The sequence below is a fragment of the Lathamus discolor genome, chromosome 4 (assembly GCF_037157495.1).
Source record: "Lathamus discolor isolate bLatDis1 chromosome 4, bLatDis1.hap1, whole genome shotgun sequence".
Taxonomy (NCBI): domain Eukaryota; kingdom Metazoa; phylum Chordata; class Aves; order Psittaciformes; family Psittacidae; genus Lathamus; species Lathamus discolor.
In genome coordinates this window covers 24,467,867-24,493,359 of record NC_088887.1, presented here as the reverse complement: position 1 = coordinate 24,493,359, position 25,493 = coordinate 24,467,867, and the positions used below count along the sequence as shown (strand labels likewise).

The 25,493-nt window shown below is 39.9% G+C and overlaps 1 protein-coding gene across 3 annotated transcripts in view; it reads right to left on the bottom strand.

Annotated features, from left to right (window-relative positions):
* Positions 1–5,185: 5,185 nt before the first annotated feature.
* CXADR (CXADR Ig-like cell adhesion molecule) overlaps positions 5,186–25,493 on the bottom strand; it is a 38,256-nt gene continuing 17,948 nt past the window's right edge. The window contains exons 3-8 of one of the 3 annotated variants that reach the window (XM_065676742.1): positions 25,183–25,387; positions 24,643–24,807; positions 19,588–19,710; positions 19,136–19,274; positions 18,614–18,800; positions 5,186–5,757 (exon numbers count right to left, since the gene is read on the bottom strand). In XM_065676742.1, the coding sequence (XP_065532814.1) occupies positions 5,716–5,757; positions 18,614–18,800; positions 19,136–19,274; positions 19,588–19,710; positions 24,643–24,807; positions 25,183–25,387 (861 nt within the window). In that variant the 3' untranslated portion in view covers positions 5,186–5,715. Of the gene's footprint in view, positions 5,758–14,226; positions 18,801–19,135; positions 19,275–19,587; positions 19,711–24,642; positions 24,808–25,182; positions 25,388–25,493 lie in introns of those variants that run through there. The other 2 variants (XM_065676744.1, XM_065676741.1) reach the window with 2 other exon arrangements.

Genomic DNA, 25,493 nt, shown 5'->3' with positions numbered 1-25,493 from the left:
CTGCTGAGTGTAGGGCGTCAGATCTGTGGTTTGGAATTGCATGCTCACAGCTAATCTAGGGTACAACTGCTATGGAGCAACACTTTGTATACGCGGCAATGAAGACTGGCAATGCTTATCGTTACAGACAGTCAGTCTGGTGAAAATTTGCTCTAAGGTTTGAAACTCACCTAGCTTCTGCTAAGCACTCCCACCACTGAAAGGTCTAATTCCCAGTTTAAATTCCGTCAAAATTCTGATTTGAAAGTATGAAACTTCTGTCTCTCACAGGACAGGCTTTGATGTGTTCGTACTCTTTCCCAGTTTCAGACACTCGCACACAGCTTCCTTTGAGGAGTCCTGTAAGGCTTGCATGCACTTCATTTCCATGTTAGCACATGGTGTGGTATCTATTAGGATTACCACATTAATTTCTGTTAAGCTCTGAGAGTAGGACTATCAGAGCCTTTGGAAACATTTTTTTTCTGGTAAGAGGACTGCATGGGAAAATGTTCAAAGCTGAGAAAGCATATTTGAAGGGAACATGATTTTTCTGTAAGGACAGCAAATTCTTGTTGCATTAATCACAGGGACAGAGAGAACAGACATTGGCAAGTTAAAGAGACTCAGAGATGGTAAAACGCACCACGACCCTGTGGTAATGCAAAAGGCAGTAATTCCATTATTATTTTCTTGTCAGCCAAAACTTCAATTGCTTATGTTATGATAATTGTATTTAATGTCATATACTTACAACTGCTTATAGAAAACACAGTACATACAGTGCATTGTAAACATTTTTGCATATTCAGTATCAGCTCAGACTCCTGCTCATGCCTAGCTGCTTCCTGAACATGAATGCTGCCTGCATTATGTTATATAAACAAGCGATTAAAGATATTTTTCTTGATGTATCACATTTTCCTGTAAACAGTGAAAGTCATACGAGCAATGCAAATGCACTGCAATGAACCACACTAAAGTCTGAAGTACATACGTCATGTAAGAAGGCAAATGGCATCTTAGGGTGCATTAGAAAGGGAGTGGTTAGTAGGTCAAGAGAGGTTCTCCTCCCCCTCTACTCAGCCTTGGTGAGGCCGCATCTGGAATATTGCGTCCAGTTCTGGGCCCCTCTGTTCAAGAAGGACAGGGAATTGCTTGAAGGAGTCCAGCGCAGAGCCACAAAGATGATTAAGGGAGTGGAACATCTCCCTTATGAGGAGAGGCTGAGGGAGCTGGGTCTCTTTAGCTTGGAGAAGAGGAGACTGAGGGGTGACCTCATCAATGTTTACAAATATGTAAAGGGTAGGTGTCAGGATGATGGAGCTAGGCTTTTTTCAGTGATATCCAGTGATAGGACAAGGGGCAATGGGTGTAAACTGGAGCATAGGAAGTTCCACGTTAACATCAGGAAGAACTTCTTTACTGTAAGAGTGACAGAGCACTGGAACAGGTTGCCCAGGGGGGTTGTGGAGTCTCCTACACTGGAGATATTCAAGGCCCGCCTGGACAAGTTCCTGTGTGATGTACTGTAGGTTACCCTGCTCTTGCAGGGGGGTTGGACTAGATGATCTTTTGAGGTCCCTTCCAACCCTTGGGATTCTGTGATTCTGTGATTCTGTGTAAAGCTATACCGTGTAGCTAAGTCATGTTAAAATTCAGGAGCTAGGCCTCGGGTATGCAGATTTCAGCAAGCAATCTTAGAACATGGCATCAAATTGCAGTGAAAGTTCTGGGGTTTTCTTTTAAGTAATGGTTTCCTCTTTCTCTTCCACATGTTACTGGAGTTGAGAATGAAGTAAGCTATTCCTCTTCATTGGTATTTGCTGCATTCCTACTTTGTAAGTAATACAAGAGACTAGCATGCAGAGAACTGTGGTGCCAGTGACCCATCTGCACAGCCACTGAAGCCAAAGGGAATTTGCCCATGTGAATGCTTCACAAGATGCCTTAGGGAGAGGCTTGGAATTACTTCAGAGTCACATAAAATAACTGCATACTCTTTTGCACACTCCTAGTTGAAGACAATATCAGCATTACCATCTCCTTTAAGTATTAAAAGTGGCAACTGCTGCCAGTGTACTTTGTCCCAACACTGCCTGGAGCCGGATGCCCTGGGAACATTCTGGATACCACAGCAGGGCACTCGAGTGCCTTGAGCCCTTTTAACAGTGCTGCTGAAAGCAGTTGTCTGCCTTTTCCTTGTACTTTGATCCTTGTTTCCCCTTTCACACTGCCTCCTTCTCTTGTTGTCAGCACAAATATTGGTGCAGTCACTCACTGAACTGAAATGATGAATATACCTGAGTTTAAACTTCACTACAGCACACGTGAGTAGTTTTAAACTATACCATGTCTCTAATATGCCTCATGGCAGCTGCACCAGTGCTTATGCTGAAAAGACACAAAGCAGCCCAAGGCCAGGAAAGAAAAACCAAGAGCCAGACAAGCTGCTCCAGTTCTTTCTGTAGCATGCTGAACTCCATCATTAAAAATGCATGCTCTAGTCATGGACTGAGGTTTCTTAGTTTTATGCAAATACTTACAATGATATCAAATCAGGCATGGATACAGCTATACCAATATGAAATTGCCTTGCACTGGCAAAGACTTTCCCATTTCTGAACCTGTTGCTGACATATTGCCTCTAAGGCACAGTTTGAATCCAAACCAGCCCCTAGACCATGGGAAAGTTGATCTGGTGACTATCCGGTTTGCCTTAAACCCTAGACAGCATGAGAGACACCACCAAGGCAGTCTGAACCCACATAACCAGCCCCAGTAACAGCTTGCTGCATACAGTTTCCAAAGCCCACATCAAACCCCAAGGTCTACATGATTGCAAGGCCTGGTAACCACAAAGAAGTTGCCAGTAAGCGTGAGAATGGATGAGCACAGTGCTGCTCTTCAGACATCTAATTATAATGGCTTTTGGAGAAATTAAACTGAAATGATCTGAACTAATTGGAGGAAAGTATCAGCTTGACCTAGCAATTGCCATGTAACAGAACATATGGTGGGAAAACACTGAAAGTTAGTTTATCTGTTTTGCGGCAAAGATGCGGTCTGGCAAGTACAGGCAGCATTTAGGCTTTGTCAGACCCTCCAGGTCCAGGCCAGTTAGCTTGCACATAAAACATTAGACAAAGTATTTCTGGGTGCGGACAAGAGCACAGTTACCAAACAAGTACCTGCTTGAGCTTTCCTGTGAAAACCAAGCCCTGGCAAGAAGTTAAGGTATGTAAAATGCACTACTATTTCTCATTTAAAATAGTGTTGGGGCAAGAGCCAGGGTGTTTCCACTTGCTGACCATGCATAACTAAGCTATTCTGCATATTAAATACATAGGATAAACGGTTGAAAAGCATAATCTATAACCAAGTAAATATGCCTCCTGACACCTACAAGCAGTCCTATATACCCCCCTGGTCACAATATTCTCCAAAGGCATGACTTCCAGGCTTCATTATTGTATCTTCCAAGCCTGAGAAAGGTGGAGGGAAGCAAACTGACAGTGAGACTTCCTGTGTGGCATCAAACAAACTTTCAGACTTGTACTCTGCTTATGCCACAGCAACATAAAACTAGTAACACTTACTTGGTGACCTCACTGGGGTAGGCTTTTGGATTTAACACCCCAAACACAGTATCTTTCAAAAGACTCATTATTGGTATCTGGACATCTGGCAAGAACATGTGGATCAGCCAAGTAACTCATTAGACATGACAAAGTAGTTGTGCAGTTACTAGTTACTTGCAGAAAACCTGAATTCACATTTCTTTGCAAAATAGACACACATCTAACTTCAATGACAGCATTGTTACATACTTCTTTACTTAAAATATATGCATATTAAAAGTTACTTTAGGTAGGAATTTGACTACAAAAATTAGTTTATTTCACTTATTCCTTCAAGAGTGTACTTTGGTGTGTCAGGTTTTGTAGATTTTTCTGCAAAAAACCGAGTTCTTATACAAAATATAGTATTTAAATAAAGCTTGCACAGTAATTCCTACCTTTCCCCTCCCTTCCTGAAACACTAGCAATTAAGCACTTAGATGGTGGTGATCCTTAGTGGGGGGAAAAGACATTTATTCATCTTATGTGGAGGACAGAGTAGCAAAAAAGGTAAGCTTTATCTATAAATCACTACCTTAGGGAACATATACTAAACAAGCAGTTGTTGCTTCTTGACAGGCGACTTTCATGACTTTCATACTGATCCAAATGGAATTTTACCCTGATTAATAACTTGCCAGATTCACTCACAGGCAAGTTTAGGCAGCATGGAGTCAAAGGAGAGAATGAGGAATGCAATATTCTGGCATAAAAACAAGTGCTTCTTAAAGGCAAAGTATCTTTTCTGTAACTATAATATTGAACTTAAATGAAGACTTCGATTTTTTTTTTAATTGGCTACTTAAACCTGTGATATTTAGAAAACCTCCTCTCCATTTTTTTCATGAAGGTATTACTGTTTTCTTAGGTGGTTTTACTTCCTTTTTCATATGCAGTAACAAATACAATTATATGGAACTTTTGGTCAAAAGCACCTGAGTTTGAGCTCATTCTAGAATTAGCTGTACTGTCAAAAATAGAAGCAGTAATGATTTAATAAATACTGTATTTTTTCAGCATTATAACCACCAGTTTCACCAATGGATTATATGGCTGCTTTCAGACCACAGCGTAACAGGTATCACTGGATTAGTATCTACATAGTTAAAATGGTAAAAAAACGTCACATGCATATACACCCACAATATCTCAAAAGCACAGAATGATGTAGTTGATCGAAGACAGGTTTAAGTTTGCACATGCTCGCTGTCACTTCCTAAGTATTGGGGTGTCCCTCAGTGTGCTCTGATTTATGTGGACTGTGACAGATAACGAGTTATCAAAAGTACCAATTGGGTACCAGGCTCCAAAATTTAATTACTAAGCTCCCATCCATGGGATCAGTCTACAGCAGTCTCATCCTTAACTGGTTTAGGTAGATTAGTATTTTCATTATAAAATAAATACCCAAAGTCTCCATGCCACAGGAGGTAACAAGGACCCCACAAGCAACCCAGTTTGAAGAACATGCTCTTCTTCCCTCTTGTTTCCCTGCATGGTAAATTGGGGAGCAGAAGGAACATACATTCATGTACATACCTGAATTACCACAACACCTCCATTAACAGATTGTGCTGAAGCCTGTGTTAACTGTAACATTCAAGTGCATTTTATTAAGAGTTATAAAATCTATACAATCTTAAAATACAGCACATTTCACGCACAGGTTGCAAGAGCTCATTGGTATCACTACGGCAGTGAATAGATGAGGCACTTCCTATCAAATCAGCCAGGAAAAACCCAAACTATCCTATTTCAGACTACAATTTCTTTCAACACCCCACTGCTTAAGGCAATATTTCTACTACCTGAGTTGATTTTGTTAATTTCACAATGTTCTGAATCTCTGTGGTGGGGGCCCAGAGAGAAGTGATTGTGCACACTTTTCAAAATACAGAACTAGCAAGAAAAATGTCGGTAGTCAAACTGTAAACCTCGCATTAAAAATATGTAAAAGAAAAAATTTGGTACTTACAAAACTGAATACAGCCTATTCAAGATAAAAATCTTGAATCTAAAGTGAGATCAAGTAAAAAACCAGCACTTCATTTCATAAGGTACTTCACTTTCACCATACTTGAAAGTCATGCAAAAAATGATGCCTGTTTCTTCATGCTTACACCACTGTTATGTCACCAATCTTGTGTGCGATGTCATACTATAAAAAGAAAGAATATCATTAATCTACATTAACAAGAGGCTAGACACTGTAATATACAGTAATTAAATGCATAATTCAGATCATAACCCAAGTTATGGTCATTCAGATTCCATTTACCAGTGTCTTGAAGAAAACCAGTGCAGTGGTATAGAAAATCAACTCCTTTTATCAGTGAACTTTAAATTACGAAGTTTAACTTAATAGCAGTTTTTCAGTATCTTCACATAGGTTATTTGAAAATCCTTGTAGATTTCCCTGTGCATACCTTCTGCAATCCATTTTTAACGAATCTGTTGAGATGTCTCTTTCTTCAGTTTCATACCAGTAACTTTAACTATCAACCACACATTATTGTTGTTTACTGCCATAAACACGGAGTTTTCTCAATGAATCCAGTGAATCATCCCAATCTGATACTTCCTTGTTCCACCATTTCATTAGAAGCCAGTTCTAGTTCTTTGACAATTTTTGTTCACTTTTTCTGGAGGTACTTTTTTGCACAAAGATAATAAAACCCCCAATTCTTTCCAATTACAGTTCTTTATCAGCTCTGTATTCTCTGATGTCATAGTCCAAGACTGATATTGTAAGAATTTTTGCTACCACTCCATGCTGCAAAACTCCCTTTTCTATATGCTGCCTGTACTCAAACTCTGCTGACAGTCAACACTATTAAATTTCCAAGCATGACACCCTTAACAGGAAACAACTCTTCCTAATTAATAATCCACAAATGTATATGGATACATTGCATTTACTAGAAACAACTACTTTTCGCACTCCACCATTTCAGCTTATTACAGCTTTTGTATCATTACCAGTCCTCACAGATGTTTATATCTTGCCGCAGTGCCACAATGGTTTCTCTGTAAGACCAGTAATTACAAAACCTGACTCAGGCTACCTCCGTAACACCTTCTTCCTTGCAAACTGTCACACTGCAATTAGAATTCTACATCAAGTAAGATCTTCTAGTTGCATGTGACACTAAAAATAATTGAGTATCTTAGAAAACCTTGCTTGGAAGCATGACTCAAATCAGTACTCTTTGGCATTAAATCACCACATTTGCCTTCTTTCTATTTAAAACTACTATCTAGCATGAGAAGCTGTTTTATAGTTTCATTCTGGCTGCTGTTTATGTACTTATCCTTATTTGGGACTGAACACTGAGGCAAGACGCACCCTTTCTGTCTGTCTTCCTGCCTTTGCACCATGACTAACACAACACTCCTGCTTCCCACCTCTTGCATTAATAGCTCTGGAACAGACACCTAGTTAATAATTAGTAAACACATGCCTTTTAAATAAAGATTAACCTGCTCCCACATAGTTCATCTTATCTCATCCTATTGGAAAAGCCCAAAGAAACAGAGCTTTCACATTCCAAAATATTTATAAATCAAGCTATTCCCAGGGATAAGGCAGGCACACGAGTAAAGGCTCACGTAACGACAGCTCTCCATAAGGCACGTCTTGTTCACTCCCTTTTATGAATGAGTCAAGAGACAACACATCCTGCTTATGAAGAAAAACGTCTGCTATACGACACAGACAGACAAGCTGGGATGGGGTGAGAGCTTTTGATCCCCAGTTGTTTGGAAAAGCCAAAGTTTTTAAAATCAGATGCTTCAATGAGCTAGAAGGACAAAAGGGAACAAATACAACATAATCTGTTCTCCTTTGCCTGCACTGTCCTGATGCTTTCAGTCTTGATTTTCTTCTTCTTTCCTTCTCAGCTAAGTAAATCCCTAGCAATAAAAAGAAAAACACAGTCTGGCAAGTGAACCCTAGCATGCAGCTAGAGGTTATTCATGCAGCTGTGATATAGCACAAAACCCAACAAACCTACCCACCAATGTTGTAACTTAAAAACAAGATGTGGTAACTCTTTTGGATGTTGCAAGGAAAAATACCAATTAATGGGAAACTGCTGTCTGCCCAGGTACTTGCAATCATAAACGTATTACCTTTAAGCTGGAAAAACACTGCCCTACTTTTATTTTTACTACAATTTGAAACACCCAGGTAGTCCTGGAAGTACTGATTGAGCGACTACTGTCAGGACAGAATTAAAAGCCATCAAGCAGCAGGGGCAGAGACAACCACAGACAGTCTGACCGAGATAACTATCTTTAAATACATGTATCTGAAAACTTTCAAAGATGAACAGGGGAATCTGCGATTGGATATAAGGAAGACGTTCTTTACTGTAAGGGTGGTGAGGCACTGGAACGGGTTTCCCAGGGAAGCTGCGAATGCTCCATCCCTGGCGGTGTTCAAGGCTGGGTTGGACAGAGCCTTGTGTGGGATGGTTTAGTGTGAGGTGTCCCTGCCCATGGCAGGGGGGTTGGAACTTGATGATCTTGAGGTCCTTTCCAACCCTAACTATTCTATGATTCTATGATGAAAAGAGCAAAAATAAGCACTAGATGGGTAGCTGGTGAAGACTAAAAACACTCATCAAGGCTAGCTTTAAAAAATGACAGTGTGATGGGAAACCCTAGTTCCCAAAGTTTCTAAAACTGAACAGAATTATCTCCATTCTAACAGATGTGAAAGCCCAGGAATATGGAGATGTCAACATTTAAGAACAACAACAACAAAAAAAGAACCACCCAAAAAATCCTACAGCTAGGTCTTGACAGAGTGAGGACATCAACCCTAATCCTCCACTTTGTTCATCAGGCTCCCTTGCCTTGGGATTCTTTTATTATTGTTATTATTGCAAGCGAGTGAGCTTCTGTTAGTCACATCAAGCATTAAGGATGTCATACGCTTCCTTCTGTGTTCAGCAAAATTTCCACCACCCCCATGTACAAACCCCAAAGCCAGCAGCAAGTTAACTAGTTAATATGGCTAGCACAGACATGGAATGTTGTTAGGGTAAAATTCAGTGTGCAATACATGTGCAATACAATGACCCAGTTTTCACTGTCAGTTGAATACTGCACTCAGGAGTGCTGATTAAAACCCTAGCTTGCTCAGGTAACAGCAGGGGCAGGGAAATTATGCTAATTCAGGCCACAACAAGAACTGTTGAGCATCAAGGCTCTAACACTCCTTCCAGCTCTTTCATCTTGGAATAAAAAATTTTAGTGGGTTGCCTGAGAGTCCTGCCTGCCCACCCAGGTCACGTGCTTAAAAATATGGTATTCATATACCCTATTTAAATAATACACCTAAACTACTCCAAGGAGCAACATAACCTTGATTTTAAAAACATGTGATTGATGTTCAGAACTTTGATGCCTTTCAAGCACGCAAGTCTTGCATGATCAGAACTGTATGTTATCTGTACAAGAACCACCATTTTCATTGTCTTGCTCCTAAAAGAAAGCGAACAGATACAATTACAATGTGTCTGGGGAACTTTTTGTTCCTGAATGAGTGGCAAATGAAGAAACATCACTGATCACCTTAACTTCAGTCTGCAGGAAACTGGCATTTTAATGGCTATCTCTAAGCTCATGTCTATACTAAGCAATCAGGCTTCTGTTACGCTTTTTTGGGGGGTTGGTTTGGGGTTTTTTTTGGTAAATAAAAGGGATGTAGAAGTATGTACTTCCAGCCTATCAGTAGTGTGCATAAAGGTACAATAGCATTTCTCACAGGACTGTTAAAACCTATCAAGAACCACATTCATACCTCAGCTGCACATTACAGTTAATGATCTTCAGGCAATTTACAGCTTTATGTCAGAGCTTACAGAGAAACACAAAATGTCCTTGATGCAGATTACAATAACCATCTTCTCACCTAAATTATTTTCCCAAACAAGCAATAAGAAAATAACTTTGTGGCACCTAATAGGGTTATTTTGCTTTCTGCTGGAAAATGTAACATCACTTAGCAAGTCGCTGCAAAACACCAGTGAAACCCTCTGGTCACGTTTAGCTGCGGAGGGGAAGGGATGAGGGCTGCCACAGTATCAGCCGCGAGAGGGCGTTCAGTATTCCCAAACACAACATTCATTATTTTCTTTCAATACAAAGCACTCATATTGAGCCATGTTTTTTCCAAAATGGGCTAGAGACAGTATGAGACCACAGCATTTTTTGCATCTTAAGTGGGGATTAAAAGTCATTAAACTAAATAGGTTACCTAAAGAGGTCATCCAAACCACAACTGAAGTTTGAAACAAGAAATATTATAATTCCTAAGCAATTTCATATTCAATTACAGAACAAACACAAGGACAAAACCAGGGCACGACCAAACAGTTCATTCCAAGCTGTGTCCTTTTAGTAAGCTCTAACTTTTCTTGTGTGCCAACGAGAAACAGTGAAGAATAAATACTGCAAGCTGTATGTTGTATTTTACAGCTCTTACAGCTGAGATGATCTGTTTCTGGTCTTGACAGTTACAGGATTGGAAGTGACATGGAAGGGCATTTTATTTATCTGGATAAGAAGTTCAGAGCTGGCAGCCACACCATAAGCTTTTTGACATGTTGCACAAAGCACCAGCTGTGCCCCAGAGTTAGCACCTTTTTCACCAGTCACAATTCAGTAGTTTTATGTATTGCCACCAGTTGCTTTTTTCTGGTCTGCGTTTCCCTTTCTCAGTTTCCTTCCCACCTGAGCTATTCTACTGGTAAATAGAATTGTAAGTAGTAATTTTACCTTGATTTCCTACAGCTAAATAAGGCATAGCACAAGTGTTTTGACTTCAGCGAGTGGCTTCTTAGAAACACCTCCCACTCAGATGCCTAGTGAGTCATCTGTGAGTTGCTGCTGCTGATGGTTGCAGTCAGAAACCTTAAACACTGAGAATGGACGCACCACTGCACACTTCTGTGAAATCTGACTAATCCTGACTGCTGTTTCACAAGTAAAATATTACTAGAGCAATATAAAGCAGCAAGGGAGATTCCATTTCCTGTATGGGATAATAGTTTCACTTACAAATCATGGCACAGGCTAAGTCATAAGCTATGAAAAGGTGTTACTTCACTTGTACAGCGTAACTGGACACATCAAACAAAACCTCAAGTTTCTATTCACACAGAAATGTAACTTGCAAAATTAACATAATTGAAAGCTATTACATTAATGGTACTAAATCACTTTTATGGCTACCATCTGATTTAATATTCCTTGATACCACATTCTGAATGAGCTGCTACCTAACCTGAGTGGCCACTGCACCCCCGAAGATATTTTGTATCCAGAGCACCAAGAAAGCTATACTGTCACCATTTGCCCTGTATGGGGTGTTTAGGAGACTCTAGTCTACAGTTTCTTCTGACTGGGTCTTTAAACATTATTCCTAGTAATAAAAGAACCAAAAGCATCACATGCAGAAGTTACACATGATAGGAAGAGTACAAGTACTCCACAACTTAAGTAATTAAAATATGCTGGCTATATAAGCAACTCTAAATGCAAAAAAAGTTTTGCAGGCTGTCTGAAAACCCTTAAATCAGATGCTGCTGGAAACCAGAGTAGGGAAAGGCTCCAAGAAGCTGGACTTCCATTTGTGCTTCTAGAATTCAGTTCCCTCCTACAAAACTTGCCTCAAGCTGATCAAACCCGATGCTTCCCTCTCCCCATTTTGTAATTAGGAAAAATGCTCTAGGAAAAGAGTGCAATATCCTTCAGGTACAGCACCCAACTTCTGTCCCGCCTGACTGCAGCTCTCAGAACCACAGCATCCGGCCCTGAGAAGCAGGACAACTGTCATCGCATCACAGCTTTCTGCGCTTCCCAGCGGACATACTGCCCCCAGAGGTTTTTTCCTGAAGAAAAAATTAGATTACTGAAGGTAAAATGATGTGCTTTCAGATGTTAACATCTAATATTGCCATGTTTTAAAGTCGTTACATAATCAAGTTGTATAACCATTAACATGCTTAACTTCTTTATAAAGCTACTCCCCTCCAGCCACATAGCTCTCCTAGAGTCATACAAGGTTCCTGGATGAGCTGCACAACTTTCTTCACTTTTCCTGAAGAATATGGCAGAATCATCCTTCATCCGTTTCTTTTCTAGACAGCACTGACCACAGAAATTTCAGTGACTGTTCTAATCCACTAAACAGCAGCAGCTGCTGCCACTAAAGGCTATTAACTTTGCATATTCAAAGCAATCTCCAGTACTCAACAGCTGAAAGCTGAAGCCTTCAAGATGCCAACTTATGAGGGTGATGCTAACACTAGCATACAACAATATGAAAATCAAAGAATCCTTAAAAGATCCCATTTTCAGAAACTTGACTTTTAATGGCAGTCTGAAGCAGGGACACCGCAATCCTCCATGCCAGTTTTCTGCCAAATTGATTGTTTTACAAAATCAAAGGTTCATGTTCTCCTGATAGCTGAGCCTGTCACATTCTGTAAAAAGCCTAAAGCAAGTTAAACAAGCAACAGAATCATCGTAACTGAAGTGCACACATTATTTATACATTAAGGTGCAAGTCTTAAGGCAACAACTGAAGATGTGAGCAATCACCTAGAGTCATCCCACAAGTGAAAGGTAATTTTAGAATGAGACTTGAAAAGGTAGGCAATATTCCTAGCTTCTTTCACAGTACTCTTGCTTTTGCTCCTTGACCAGCTGTTTTCTTCATGAAGTCTTTCGGTTTTGTTTTTTTTTGGATTTTACACACAAGAAAGCCAGGCTAAGTTGCTGTCATTAACTGGTCTCTTTAAGCAGTCTTTACAATTAATTCCCCATCAGCCTTACCAGAGCTTGAAAGAACCCAAGCATCTGAGAAGTAAATCTGAAATAATTTTGCAGCTTATTTTTGAAGCTTAAAGTACACAAAGGTGTTCAGAGAGAAAAATGAAACAAAATCAAACCAGCAAGACAAACCTTTAAAGAAACTCTATCCAAGGCATTGTCTAATATATATGTAAGGACCACAACGGTTTTGTGTAACAGCCACATGATCAGTGCCCTCTGCTCTTTCAGGACAGTCTCAGGAAAGCACTAGCTGCTTTGCTGGAGTTCCCACAGACAAGCTGGAGACACTCAGCTCCTCTGATTCACACTAATCTCCAAATAAAAGATCTCTGGCAGCTGCAGCATGCAAGTGCCATCTGTGACAGATCTGCCACCTTTGGAAAGGACTGAAGTCCTGAACTTAAGCCTTGATGTTAAAGGTGTAGAAAGGTTTCTTGGAGCTCTACGAATACCATATTCATATCACCCAAAAAGATCCATGCTGGATTAACCTGAAGACCTGAACTCTTGTGCTCTTACAGAAGTCATCAGTGGAAGACCTGCTACTTTTGTGCAAGACAATAGAGGACAGTCTTGGTCAACAGCTTCTGTAGTGGGTGGTATGTCTGGCAATTTCAGTATCCTAGAATAAACAGGGTACTTTGTCTTAGTGCAGGAACTAATGGCTAAAAATTGATAACTATTTTGTGAAAACTTACATGACTGCTTATCCCTGCTTCAGAGCTCTGATTCCACAAACTAGAAGAAAATACTTGAAAACATACAAGAAAGCACTTGGGAGCTGCTAGCCATGTTCACCACTGATATTTAGAAAGCACCTGATTTATGTTGTAGTTTTGCTAAATTTTCTGTGTTTTTTGCATGAAAAAAATACAAACCTTCATTTTTATTAGGTTTCCATTTAAATTTAAGCACAAGTTTTAATCTGAAATGGGAAAAATTCCCAAAGGTACATCATATGTTTGTGCACACACTTATAAAACAGGTTTTTATATAGACACAAAGTTACTGAAACATCTGGTACGGCTCAGGTACACATTAACATATGAAGACAGGCACACATTATAAAGATATGCAGACCTTATGAACAACTGTAAGCTAATTAGGCCTCCAATGATACATACGCCGTTAATGCAAACAGAGCCCACAAGAGGCCACAGAATCGTAGAATAGTTTGGAAGGGACCTTCAAAGGTCATCTAGTCCACCAGACTGTTTCCTAAAACTAAATATGTGCCCAAAGGCAATGCTGGAGAAACTGCATTCGTCTTAACATAAAACTACACGGACAGCCGTCAGCTGGTTTGCAAGGCTAAGGAAAGGGGTGTAGCCCAGTCAACTTCATCTGAACCAAAAAAAGATGCCTATTAGTTGACTCTAAAACCAAGTGTTCTATCAACATGCTTTGAGAGCTGTAAACCTGCTTCTTTGAATTTTGAAAGACAAGAATTTATCAGTTTCAGGATTTGTTGTTCTACATAAAGAGAGATGAACTTTAAAGTTCCTTTCCAGTCTTACGTTTTGGAGTAACTGTTGTGATAGTTCTGGTATGTTTTTAAAACTGATCACATTTGTGTATCTACAATCAGAAACCACAAATAAATGCATGTTTTAAAACATACGAAGTTTTACCTCCTTTAGAATTTAAGTGGGGGGCAAGAAATAAAATTATTAATGCCAGTGTGGTATACACAGCCATATTTATTAGTTCACCTCCAATTACATCAAAAGAAAGCTGAAACCATAGACAAGAGCTGGTTTAAAATAAAGACAGACTACTGTTTTCTCCAACAGTTTTATTTCAAAAAGTACACAAGTCTGTCATGGAACTACAGCATTTTAAAATCTCGTATTCTGTTTTTACAAATTCACTCACAACACTTGTAATTTCAAAATCCCATTCCCCCCAAAAGTGTGAATATAAAACCTCATACTAAAATTCACATCAATATTCAAGTCCATGCTTTGTGCATGAGAAGCGTAATGCAACATCATAACATTTTGGATTTCAGGAAATATTTATTATTGCTCCGATTTCAGTTGAGCTGTGCCTCAATGCTACAGGACCAATAACCAAAGGGTCCCACAAAGCACCTATAAAGTGTGTAAAACAAGGTTTAAGTGAAACAAATAGCATTATGTTTTCAGACTGGAACAAAGATCTAAAGTGATCCAGAATATACACTGTTAAGAACAAAACCAAAAGCTTATCACAGAATTCAGTAATATACAATATTCAACATTACAGAAAAACTTGCAATTAAGAAGTCTTACTATTAAGCACGAAGCATACACCTAGTATGAATGCGACTATCAGAGCTGATAAAGATGTATGCATTGTACATTTCTTTAGAGAGTCATGGTTTACCCCTCCAACAAGGCATTTCTGTGCACTACAGTTTTGGAGAAGGTATTCCTTTTTAGGTAAGGAAGTTTCACACAAATATCTTTAAATATCCATTTTAGAAAGTTTATGAAAATGCTTGTAATGTATGGACAAGTGTTACATAACCTCTACAGTATTACAAGTCTAACACTTTATTCACACCATGCTAAAATCGAGGGGTTTATTCTCTCTATATATATAGTATTCCTCAACAGGCAAGTTTACAGTCATGACATTAACTAGAGGTTTCTTGAGCTCACTGAGTATTTACATAATGGTACTGCTCTCCCCCCCACCTTTTATTTTTTTTTTTATATAAAATGAGACATTAAAAATGCCACCTTCTAACTGGTATATCAGCTGTCATTACTTCCTAAAACATTTCTGTTAGTAAAGTTGTCTAAGATTGGACACCTCACATATTTAACCAGTTCATCTCCTACACAGCTAGAAATCACTGCTAAACTATAGTAGCTACTTTTGAGAATCATAGTCCAGTGTAAGTGAACAATCTACTGATGAAAGAAGAATTTATAATAGGTAATATGATACTAATTTAATAGTATAGTGTTTTCATTGTAGTGTTGTATCCATTCTAAAAGGCATGATGATAGCAACTTGAGGCAGTTTACCCCAAGTCAGAGGTTCTTTATTTCAGATGAGGACTACGTCAGATTCTATTTATTTTATTTTCCATGCAATTACGTAAAGAGACAGACACTGTCAAAGCTCTGAAGCCTAACAGCCAGGCTCTGAGGGCACATCATGCTGTCCCCTGGTTCTGTCCATTTATTTTGTACAAGCTGACAGAGCATTAAGCATGTGTAAACTCTGCTCTGTATGCTCTAACAAAACAGATTTCTGTTCTTGAGTGTCCTAGGGCTTACCTAAGCACAGGGTCTCAGGCCAAACAAAGAAAAAAACCCCACAAAACCAACCAACAACAAAATACACTCATCCCAAAACTGAAAGCAAACAAACAACACAAAACTCATACAATTTCACATATGTCCACAGATGGCTAAGAACCAAATTCAGTAGGTCTGTTGCCTGGTTGCTTAGGTTTATAGCTCTCTCAGTCTGTGATTCAGTTTAGTTTTGTACTCAACTTGTATTTACTGTAACTATACCCTTTTAATTAAGGAAGGCCTTAGTTTCAAGGTAAACAATCAAGAGTATGATTAAAATCTCCTAAGTCTCTTCTATCATAATTAGATGCAAGAAGATGTCTCCTCATCTAGTGCTCTTCATAAGCATATGTTTGGCACGGTTACTAAACCTATTATTTACCACACAAGGAAAAGTCAATCATCCATCCTATTGGTACAACAACTGAATAATTTTCAGAAACATGAACACTTAGATCATAATTAGCAACTGAAGGAGTAACTGACATTTTGAAATACAGACCAATGCAGAGAGAGACATTGAAGTGACATCCGAAAATAGTCATGAAGAGGTATTAAAGTACGTAAGAATCAAGAAATCAGATCACAGTGTCATGCTTTAAGAACTGTACCATCATCTAAGCACCTGTTCAAACAATAAGTTTAGGCACCAGAAATTTCATAAAAATTGAAGTTACAATCAGGCAAAGTTTATTGACAAGGCACACATGAAAGATAAAAAATCTGATCTCTTAACAGTATCAGTTTACAATCTAAAAAAGTCCCAAATGTGTAAAACTGTAAAAGTCTAGAATACTTTATAGCCATTCAAGTTTCTAAATTCAGTATGAAGGGTATATTCTTTAATAGTGCCAGCCAAAAATTGTGCATCTAACTACAGATAGGACAAACATTAAGTAGTAAGCTGTAGAATTCACAGATCTATAAGCAGCTACAAAAAAAAGCAGACACTAAACCTAAAAGTTTGGGCAAATGTTTTCTCTCACACTGTTGCTACAGACAAATAACCCTAACATCTTTCAACAGGTTATTCAGATTTCCTTCATCAACATCAGTGCCACATACTACACGCTTTAGAGTTTTTCAAAATTCCTTGCAGTTTAACATCTATAGCTAGAATTAGCTGAAGGGACTTCACCACCACTAACTCTAGCCCTCAGCACAGGATGAAGAAGAAAGTAGAAAACAGGAAAGAAGAAAAAAATCCACAAAGATTCAAACTGCACTAAACTTTAAATTCAGCTTCCACGTGTATGTAATTATCAATCACGAGAAGCTATCAGAGCATGTGTAAAAGTAAGATAAGCAGTTGTTCTGTTCCTCTTGCAATGCTTTAAGCTTGCAAAACTGGGAAGAAGGAGTTTTAATCTTGAAACATGAAATTCGCATCAACAATTCTGGATAACTAATTCCTCTCAGATTCTGACTGCATGAAACTGGTGCTCTTGAAGTCTAAATGTCTGTTCATAGTATTTAGGGCTGTTGAGGAGGCAGGGAGAAACAAGCTTTAAACTCCTTGCAAATTCATACTGTAAGATATTAGAATCTTAAGTAAAGGCTAACTACTGCTTACATGTGTAAGAAAAGATGTTTCCACAGTGATGTTGGAAGAAGGATAGTTATCAAGTATCAATTACTTAACAGCTTTTATTAAAAACCCATGGAGCCTCTAAGCAATCGGTTTGGAAAAAAAAGTAAGAGCACCACCTTAGAATCTAAACAGGCTTTGGAAAATGCAAGGTACAATTAACGTAAGACCTGCATAAAGATACATATTCATTCTTACTGAGACTAACATTTGATCTATAGATTTTAAAGCCTAGATACTAACAAGAAGAACCTGATAGGACCTCTTGCATCAGATAATCATAGAATCAGAGTGGTTTGTGTTGGAAAAGACCTTAAAGATTATCCAGTTCCAACCCACCTGCCATAGGCAGGTTCTGCTAGACCAGGCTGCTCAAAGCCCCATCCAACCTGGACTTCAACATGTCCAAGGATCCACAATGTCTTTGGACAACCTGTTCCAGTGTCTCACCAACCTCACAGTAAAGAATTTCTTCCTAATATGTAATCTAAACAGGCAGACACATAGGTAACATAAGTATTAAGTTATCTGACATAACTAGAACTAGTTATTACAGAAAAATTCATGTTGCAAAAGAACTTGCAAGGTCTCCCATCACATTCCACTCACTGAAAATTTAAAATTCAGAATATTCATTAAATTAATTGAACCAAATAACTGGCAGCCCCTGAAATAAGAGCTCAAGAAGTGCTCCAAACATTACCAGGTTAAAGAACTGCATAAATACTCAGTTTGAACAGAATTCAAAGTCATCCTCAGTATCTCAGTCCCCTGTCACAGACATCAGACAGTGGCCAAGTTAGAATATTTCTGTTAGTCCAAAATTGAGGATGAAGTTTCAGGAACTCTGAGAAACTTCATGATCTACATATGAAATGCTTTTGTTACTTATCACTTGTGCCTCACTGTTAAATATTCAGGACTGCACACTAGCTGACAGTGTTTCTTCAGCGACCTACCAGAGGTCCAAGTATCTCCAGTGTCTGATATTTATTTAGGAATCTCAATGTTTTTAGCAAATAGTTCAGCTGTCATACACTAATGAGTTTAAAATTAAAAATTAAAATTGGTGGCTTTTCAAACTAGCTTGTTCATTTTCTTCACGGAAAATTGCATGTCATTATTTAAATGAGGGATGGAACACAGCAGTTTTCTCTAATACTTACAATGAACATTTTAAAAACAGCATTTAAATTAGTAATATTTTATACTATGGACCCGTCTTTGCTTTGTGCTGGAATCATCACAGGGACAGCTCCCATTCTACTTAAATTAGGTGCAGCTACCTTTGAAGGTGCAAAAGATGGGTTTTGACCAGGAGGACGTTCAAAGTCTTCACTTGGAACTTGGCTATACGGTGTTTTGGTATATCCTTCCATATTTGAGGGAGACATTGAACCCAGAGAAGAACGATTGCTGCCTATGTAGCTGCGGGCTGTTGAACTGCGACTTTTTGGAGGTGGGACATCTTCTCTGAAATAGACAAAAAGCCAGTTGCAGAACAAGAGTTCAGTTGCCGTTATTATCTTGCAGTTTACAAAACACATTTTGTTTGTTTCTTTCCATTCTGGCACAATAGCCAAAAGAGGCTCACATATTCATGGGTTTGTTTTTTTTTAAATCAAGTATTCATCGCCTTTAAAATCTAAAAGAAGATATGATTACCTACGCCACACAGAAAGTTCTCTGACAAGCTGTTAGTATGTTAGTAAACTTTCCAGATTAAGACAGAAATCTCAACTGTCAAATAACTTATTTGCAGAAATACACATTTAAAAATTAATCTTCAAATAATACTGAAATATTACCTGATCTCATGATGTACCTCTTTCTCATATTTCTTCTCCCTCTGTTTCTTACAGTAACAGAAGACAAGAAAAGCCAGTATAAAAAGACCCAGCAGAGTTCCTATAATAGCTCCAACAATTACACCAGCTGTATTTATAGCTAGAATAGATAACAATACTCTTTGTTAAGTGTCAAACATATATGAGCAGTTTCTTTCCTCAACATTTAAAACAGTATATTTCCACATGATACATTTTAATAGCATATTACTGAATCACAGAGGGTATGCCTCAATCACATGCATTTAAACAGTAATAAGAGCTCTGCACAAAAAGCAACGTTTTGGAAAGTAAAGACTTGAAGTGACAACCATCAGTTACACAACAGGGCTGTTTTTTCAACCTTTTAGGAGTTTAGAGAAACAAGATTATTCAGTTTTCATACACAAAGCCATTATACAGCAAACACTTACGAGGGGTGACGTTCAGCTCAATGGAACATTCATCCGTGCCAACTCTGTTTGAGGCAAAACAACTGTATGTACCAGAATAGTCTTGAGAGGCATTTTTCAAGAGAAGCTCCCCAGTATTTTTATCTATAAACAACAAAAAGATAAGAGTTTAACCATTTCCCAAAGTTTAATTCCATATTCAATACTACAGAATTATTAATTATAGATGGTTAAAAGGGTGGTGTCATAGTCAGGGGTTTGGGTGTCTTGAACATAAGACTGAAGTTAGTAGTTCAGGTCTACTGGGGGCTGGTGGAGGTGCTCTGGTAAAGAAGGGGAAGAACAGTTTTGGTAGGAGGCTAGCCAGACTGGTCAAGGAGGCTTTAAACTAGATGTGTTGGGGGAGGGGGGCATCATTCCATCCCAACACACTCAGTCAGTTGCCAGCACCTATAATAAATGCTCGGAACAATGTAGATATATTCCAACTGCTCCAGCCAACAAGCCGGCTTCAATTGGAGCTCGTCTCAGATGCCTCTATACAAACGCCCGTAGCACAGGGAACAAACAAGAGGAATTAGAGATGTGTGCACATCTATGGGGGTATGATACAATAGGCATCACAGAAACATGGTGGGATGGCTCCTATGACTGGAGTGCTGGAATGGAAGGTTACAGGCTCTTTAGAAAGGACAGGCCTGGCAGGCGGGGAGGGGGAGTTGCCCTTTATGTTAGGGATAGGCTGGAGAGTATGGAACTCTGTCTGGGGACAGGTGAGCAGTTTACAGAGAGTTTGTGGGTCAGGGTTAAAGGGAAAACAGCCATGGGAGACATTACTGTGGGAATCTGTTACAGGCCGCCTGATCAAGGAGAACCTGTGGACGAAGCACTCTACAGACAGATAGGAAAAGCCTCACGCTCGCAGGCCCTTGTTCTCATGGGGGATTTCAACCACCCTGACATCTGTTGGAACGATGGCACTGCACGGCACAAGCAATCTAGGAGGTTCCTCGATTGTCTGGAAAACAACTTCCTTCTGCAAGTAATAGAGGAGCCGACAAGGAGAGGTGCCATGCTTGACCTTGTGCTCACCAACAGGGAAGGGCTTGTTGAGAATGTGGTACTCCAGGGCAGCCTTGGATGCAGCGATCACGAGATGGTTGAATTTGAGATCCCCAGGACAGTGAGAAGAGCGTGTAGCAAGCTCACTGCCCTGGACTTCAAAAGAGCAGACTTTGGCCTCTTCAGGAGCCTGCTTAGTAAGGTTCCATGCGATATAGCCCAGGAGGGCCCAAGACTGTTGGTTGATATTCAAGGATCACCTGCTACAAGCTCTGGAGTGCTGCATCCCAACTAGAAGGAAGTGCAGCAGGAGGGCCAGGAGACCTCCTTGGATGGATAAGGAGCTGCTGAGGAAAATTCAAAGGAAAAAAGAGGCTTATATAAAATGGAAGCAAGGACAGGTGGCCTGGGTAGAGTACAGGAATGTTGTCCGGGAAGCTAGGGACCAGGTTAGGAAGGCTAAGGCCCAGTTAGAATTAAACCTAGCCAGGGATGTTAAGGATAATAGGAAGGGATTCTACAGGTACGCAGCAAACAAAAAACAGACTAGGGACCAAATAGGGCCCCTGAGGAAGCTGTCAGGAGAACTGGCTACGCAGGATTTGGAGAAGGCTGAGGTTCTGAATGACTTCTTTGCCTCGGTCTTCACTGGCAAAGGCTCTGACTGCACCACCCAGTTCTTAGAAAGTAGATGCAGGGGCTGTGAAAATGAAGACCGTGGGCCCACCGTAGGAGAGGATCTGGTTCGTGACCATCTTAAAAATCTGAACGCGCACAAGTCCGTGGGACCTGATGGAATCCATCCATGGGTCCTGAAGGAGCTGGCGAATGAAGTTGCTAAGCCACTGGCCATCATATTTGAAAAATCATGGCAGTCAGGTGAAGTTCCCGACAACTGGAAAAAGGGAAATATAACCCCCATTTTCAAGAAGGGGAAAATGGAAGACCCGGGGAATTACAGACCAGTCAGTCTCACCTCTGTGCCTGGTAAAATCTTGGAGCACATTCTCCTGGACAACATGCTAAGGCACATGAAGAACAACAAGGTGCTTGGTGACAGCCAGCATGGCTTCACTAGGGGGAAATCCTGCCTGACCAATTTGGTGGCCTTCTATGATGGGGCTACAGAATTGATGGATAAGGGTAAAGCAGTTGACGTCATCTACCTGGACTTGTGCAAAGCGTTTGACACTGTCCCACACAACATCCTTGTCTCTAAATTGGAGAGATATCAATTTGATGGATGGACCACTCGGTGGACAAAGAACTGGCTGGACAGCCGCACACAAAGAGTTGTGGTCAATGGCTCGATATCCGGCTGGAGACCAGTAACAAGTGGTGTCCCTCAGGGATCGGTGTTGGGACCGGTCTTGTTTAACATCTTCGTCGCTGACATGGACAGTGGGATTGAGTGTGCCCTCAGCAAGTTTGCCGATGACACCAAGCTGTGTGGTCCAGTTGATACGCTGGAGGGAAGGGATGCTATCCACAGGGACCTTGACACGCTTGTGAGGTGGGCTGATGCCAACCTTATGAAGTTCAACCACGACAAGTGCAGGGTCCTACACCTGGGTCAGAGCAATCCCAGGCACGGCTACAGACTGGGCAAAGAAGAGATTCAGAGCGGCCCTGCAGAGAAGGACTTGGGGGTGCTGGTCGATGAGAAAATGAACATGAGCCGGCAGTGTGCGCTCGCAGCCCAGAAAGCCAACCGTATCCTGGGCTGCATCAAAAGGAGCGTGACCAGCAGGTCGAAGGAGGTGATCCTGCCCCTCTACTCTGCTCTCATGAGACCTCACCTGGAGTACTGTGTGCAGTTCTGGTGTCCTCAACATAAAAAGGACATGGAACTGCTGGAACAAGTCTAGAGGAGGGCCACGAGGATGATCAGGGGACTGGAGCACCTCCCGTATGAAGACAGGCTGAGGAAGTTGGGGCTGTTCAGCCTGGAGAAGAGAAGGCTGCGTGGAGACCTCATAGCAGCCTTCCGGTATCTGAAGGGGGCCTATAGGGATGCTGGGGAGAGGCCCTTCATTAGGGACTGTAGTGGTAGGACAAGGAGTAAAACTTAAAAAGGGGAAGTTTAGATTGGATATAAGGAGGAAATTCTTTCCTGTTAGGGTGGTGAGACACTGGAATGGGTTGCCCAAGGAAGTTGTGAGTGCTCCATCCCTGGCAGTGTTCAAGGCCAGGTTGGACAGGGCCTTGGGTGGGATGGTTTAGTGAGATGTGTCCCTGTCCATGGCAGGGGGGTTGGAACTAGATGATCTTGAGGTCCTTTCCAACCCTAACCATTCTATGTTTCTATGATTCTATGATTAATTCAGAACATAGATAAAATCCTAACTAAGAATGCTGTACTAAAAATATCCAAATAAAACCAGAAAAACTATTGTGCTGCAAAATACTATTATTTATAAGTCTTTTACCTTGGAAAATTATTCCACATCATTTGACTTAATATTAAGCCTATGGGCTAATTGCTCTGACAATGAATACAAACAGATGCTTAAACTGGCCAATTCTCTCATTCTGTCAGAGAATTCTAAAATACAAAATATCAACTGCATCACAGAAGTACCTCTTCTCTCTCTCTAAACCAATTCTACACAATGAGCTCAGATGCCTGTAGAACACATGCTCAGCATGAGCTGGATCTAACCTGAGCACTGTACTCCACTGGGTGACCAAGCACGTTTGTCTATGGGTAGGAGACAATCAGTGAAAACAAACAGTATTTTCCCAGGACTTTCAAAACCATTGCCAGCTACCTTTGTCAGATTCTGCTTCAGCTGGGTCTCATGCTTTAGTTGCCAACAGATTTGCCATCAGCACTGTGAGAAGTTGCATCACAGGAACAAGGCACCACACATATACTTGGCTCTTCCTGCTAAAAAAGTTAGGTAGTGTCTAGGTCCTTGTTCAGTGTCCCCAAACCTACATTCACAAGCCCAAAACAAGCACTGTTTTATGAGTTACTGACACTTTTGCATATTTCCTCCCTCATTCTTGTCCAGCACTGATACCATCACTTGACTTTTTTGTTACAATAAAACAAGTATGGGATGCAAATAAATCAAACTGAAGCCACACCTGAATTTCCTGATGCATAAATTACACAGGGATAAAGGACCCTTATAAGGAAGGGCCACACAACTTATTCTTCTCTCTCCTAGCCACTTTGGCTACTCTCAGACACATGATACCACTTTGTCCTATATGTCCAACACAATCTGAGTTAAAATATGTCTATTTGTGAGAAGATTCTTAAACTGTTTCATCTGTATGGAACCGCTGCTATCTCAAAGTTTAAGGTTTTCATAATTACAAAGAATATCAGAAATAACTGGCACTGAGCAGCAGCTTAAAAAAACAAAAATCCAGAATAACTTTCGCAAAGCCAAAACTCACAAATTAACCTTCTACGATGAAGTTCTCCCAATAAAAATCCAGTACTATGACTATAATAATTTGGAATCCATCAGTCAAAATTCAGAATATATAACTCTTTCCCGTATGCTCTTGTAAGAAGAGTGTAAGCCTTCTCTTTTGTTACTCTTGACAACTTTTCTTCTAAAGACACACACCCCTTTTTAAACAAGTTCTGTCACTTGATCAGGAAGCAAAGACCTCAGTTCAATCTCTAATAAAATTCAAGCTTTTATCTCCAGTTCCCTGAAGATAGCTCTAACAGTAAGTCTCAACTCTGTTCTGACTCTTCCCTGCTATTTGAGCACAAAAGCAGCCAGCATCAGCAAGCAAGATGATTCTGCAGCCTAATGGAAAGAATCTCAAATGTCTTGAAGAGTAAGACATTCCCCAGTATGAAACGACAAAAAAAAAAAAAAAAACCCAGCTCATTTCAAAGCTAGTTTTATTACCCTGTGAGAGGGCAGAAGTGACACTTGACTACTCTATACTAATACCAAGCATGAAATGCTCACAAGTCAAGCAAAAAATATGAATGTAATCTTTCTTAAATATTGGAGAGTAATAAACGAAGTTTGACAGTACTCAGCGTGGAAGTGGCAGGAAGTTCCTGTATGCCAGATACTCCAGATACTCTCCTCCAGTTGTAAGACAAAAGTGGGGAACCTTCTTGTGATACGCATTTCAAGACGACATCTTTTCCAATCTCCTGTGATCCTTCGATGGAACATTTAGTTCTTGCTGGCTTTACTAATAAACAAAGTATCACTGAATTAATGACAGTCACAATCAAAAAGCTTACTAGCTGTGTTCTAGTAGGTCAGTCCATTTTCCTAAAGACAAAGCTTGTGCAACAAGCCATTTCTATGCATATGAAGATTTCCTATGATATACAAAATCCAGACATAGATTTTTTTTACATGTTCATTATTCTGAATATTATTCCCTTCATCGCCCAACAGAATGATGTCCACCCCTCCCAAAGCCTCAGTAATGGATAAGGATGCATCATCATAGATTCAGTGTACCTTTGTCCAACATAAGCTTTCATTTTAGACATCAAAGATAGGATGTAATGAATACATAAAAAATGTCACTGAAAATTAAAGAAAAGCACTAACTTACCAAGTACAGACAACTGTATTTTTTGGCTTTGAACTCCAGGAGCCTTCTTCACTTTGCACTGGTATGTGCCAGTGTCTGTGGACTTCAAATTCAAGATATCCAATGAGCCATCACCAGATTTGGGATCAGGATTAGTAAACTGCATCCGCCCAGTCATAGCAGCATAATAATTATTATAGATCCTGTCTACAGCATACATAATTATCTATTAAAAAAAAAAAATTATTCAGAAATCCATTTGGCATGTAAACATTCAAAATAATTTGGTGTCTTTGGATTCCTGACAGTTCATTTCTACTGTTTCAAAAAAA